We start from the raw sequence: 3,073 nt of genomic DNA on the forward strand, positions 1-3,073 counted from the left end.
AAAGTGGGCTAAAGTTTTTATACTCAATTCACCCCCCCTCTTGAGTATTACGGATCCATAGACTCTACAATTGGTATCAGAGCGTCGTGCTCTTGATTGCCTAACTGCAAAGAGGCTGGTCCGTCTATCTCTTTTTATTTTTAATCACTTTAAATTCCGCTGCCTTACACGTGTGAAATTGATTCCAAGTATCTAAAGTGTCCCGTCTTTGATGGGAAGAACTACAGACTTTGAAAAAACATGATGACAGGTTATGTGAATGGATATGATTGGGAGTGCTGGAAGATCATACAAAATGGACCGAATAAAATCTTGGTTGGATCTACTGAAGGCACTACCTAAGAGAAAAAGGAAGAAGACTACGTGGAGGCTGATTACAAGAAGGACGGGAAAAAATCGAAAGCTATAAGCCTATTGCAAAACAGCATGACATCAAATGAATTCAATCGTTTTTCTTCTTGTACCTAGGCCAAGGAAATATGAGATGGTCTTGAATTAGCCTATGAGGGAATGACAATCGTTAAGAAATATCGTATTGACTTGCTGATTCAAAAATATGAGCTCTTTACAATGAAGCCAAATGAATCTCTTTATTGCATGTCTGGACGATTTTCCAGCATTGTCAATGAACTGAAAAATCTTTGTAGAAAGTTTGAATCTGAGGACATTACTAGAAAAGTCCTTAGGAGTCTGACTAAAAAATGGAGTCCTAAGGTGACAGTGATGGAGGAATCAAGAGATCTTACTTCTTTATCTTATCAAGAGCTTATAGGAGCTCTCAAGGATCATGACCTCGTCCTACATAAGGAAGAAGCCGAACCAAGTAAAATAAGAGTATGGCTCTGCAAACATCAACAAGTGAAGCGGCTGATTCTGATATTGAGGACGAGACGGTCTTGTTTGCTAGACGTTTAAAAATGAAACTCTTCAAAAATAAGCAAACAAAATCGCCATATAATAACAATAAGTCCTTCAATAAGAAAGAAACTGAGTCAAAAACATCGTTTGTCAATAAAGGATGCTTCGAGTGTGGAGAGTCTGATCATATGATCAAAGACTGTCCTACATGGGAGAAAATTAAGGACAAGACTAAGCGTGAAAAGACCAAAAAAGAGTTTAAGCAAGCCATGATGGCGTCATGTTAGGGAGATCTCGACACAGAAGATGACGAGGGGTCCCAAGATGAAGATGATGTAAAACTACACGGAAAAACGAGAATGAACAGATCGTGGAACTGTTCGTTTGAGTTTGTTAAATCTGTGCTTGTGTATGTCGTTATAATTAGTAAATTTGCAGCGGAAACTGATTTGTTTGGACTGATTATTTCGTGATTATGGAAGTAACCGGATAGTATGGTGAATTCCTAGTCCTAACCTCGCAAGGTATCAAACGCAGATTCACGCAATCAACCTCGCAAGGAAGACCTAAAGATTAAGCTCGCAAACCTAATCAAAATAATGCTCACAAACGTAAACAATTTTATTGCTGGAAATTCGATGTGTGTTTCTGATTACACACGGCCCTAATATACTCCTAAACGAGGTCATAATTCGACCCAAACCCTAGCTTGCAAATCAAGCTATCTTTCCCTTCCCTAAACTAACTAGGAAAGTTATTCCCTTTTCCTAAACTAACTAGGAAAGTTATTAAAATACTAATATTAGAATACAATCAGATTTTAGGGTATTCTAATCAAACTAGGATTAGGAAAATCTAGCTTTCCTGACTTTATTAGAAATAGTAATTAAACTAATTTATTATTCCTACACGATTTAGGAAACCGTGTATCCTAATCATCCTAGGAGCCGTGATATGTAGCCCCAGAGCCGTGTTTATGCAGCTCCAACACCTTCCCATTTTAGCATCAACACATTACTCGATCCAAGCTCAAATCCTTTTACTAGTTGAGTCACATTTCGACTAATAAGGATCTCATTTGCTTGTTCCGAGCATGCTCCTGCATCATTCTCTCCTTCTTTTTGAGAATTTGCCCTCAAATCCTCGTCTTCTAGATATGGTGACAGGTCGCCTACATTGAATGTCGCGCTCACCCCACCGTATTCACTCGGCAACTCCAGCTTGTACGCATTGGAACCATAACATTCGAGGATCTTAAACGGACCATCTGCTCGTGGCATCAACTTATTCTTCCTTTTTGACGAAAATCGTTCCTTCCTTAAATGTAACCACACGAGATCACCTTCCTTGAAAACAGGCTGCTTACGATGTTTATTAGCCTTCTCTTTGTATTTAGCATTTGCCTTCTCAATTTGAGCTCGAACTTGTTCACATACTCGGAGAAATGCTGCTTGCCTTTCTTTGGCTTCAAAACTTAACACATCTTTCTTTGGAATGGGCACTAAATCGATTGGCAGGTATGGATTCACGCCATAGACAATCTCGAATGGAGCTCGTCCTGTCGTCATTGATGGTGTACGATTATAAGCGAATTCAGCATGCGCCAATTTGACATCCCAATCCTTTGTGCTTTTACTAACCAATCCTCGCAATAGACTCCCTAGAGTACGGTTGGTTACCTCGGTCTGACCATCTGTTTGTGGATGGTGTGATGTACTGAAAAGAAGCTTAGTCCCCATCAAACGCCATAACGTTTTCCAGAAGTAACTAAGAAACTTCACATCTCGATCTGAAACAATAGTAAGAGGTATTCTATGTAATCGAACGATCTCTCTATAGTACAAATCAGCCACTTTAGTTGCATCATCAGTCTTGTGACACGGAATAAAATGCGCCATCTTCGAGAATTGATCAACTACCACCATAATTGAATCCTTACCCCTCTGAGTTCTCGGCAAACCAAGGATAAAATCCATGCTTACCTCGTTCCACGGTTGCACAGGTACGGGCAGGGGTGTATACAAACCTTTGTTGAACGTGCTCTTAGCCTTTTGACATACCACGCACTTTGCCACGATTTCTTGCACGTCCTTATTCATTCTCGGCCAGTAGAAGTGTTCACTTAAGATATCACTCGTCTTGTTAACTCCAAAGTGTCCAGCAATAGCCCCGCCATGAGCTTCTCGTACCAACAACTCCCTAATTGACCCATTTG

General features: G+C 40.0%; 1 protein-coding gene across 1 annotated transcript; it reads left to right on the forward strand.

The window, feature by feature from the left end:
- Positions 1 to 510: 510 nt before the first annotated feature.
- On the forward strand, positions 511 to 915 carry LOC141629968 (uncharacterized). The gene has a single exon (XM_074442877.1). The coding sequence runs from the start codon at positions 511 to 513 to the stop codon at positions 913 to 915; it is 405 nt and encodes a 134-aa protein (XP_074298978.1).
- Positions 916 to 3,073: the final 2,158 nt, after the last annotated feature.

Source organism: Silene latifolia, chromosome Y (genome assembly GCF_048544455.1).
Source record: "Silene latifolia isolate original U9 population chromosome Y, ASM4854445v1, whole genome shotgun sequence".
Lineage (NCBI taxonomy): Eukaryota > Viridiplantae > Streptophyta > Magnoliopsida > Caryophyllales > Caryophyllaceae > Silene > Silene latifolia.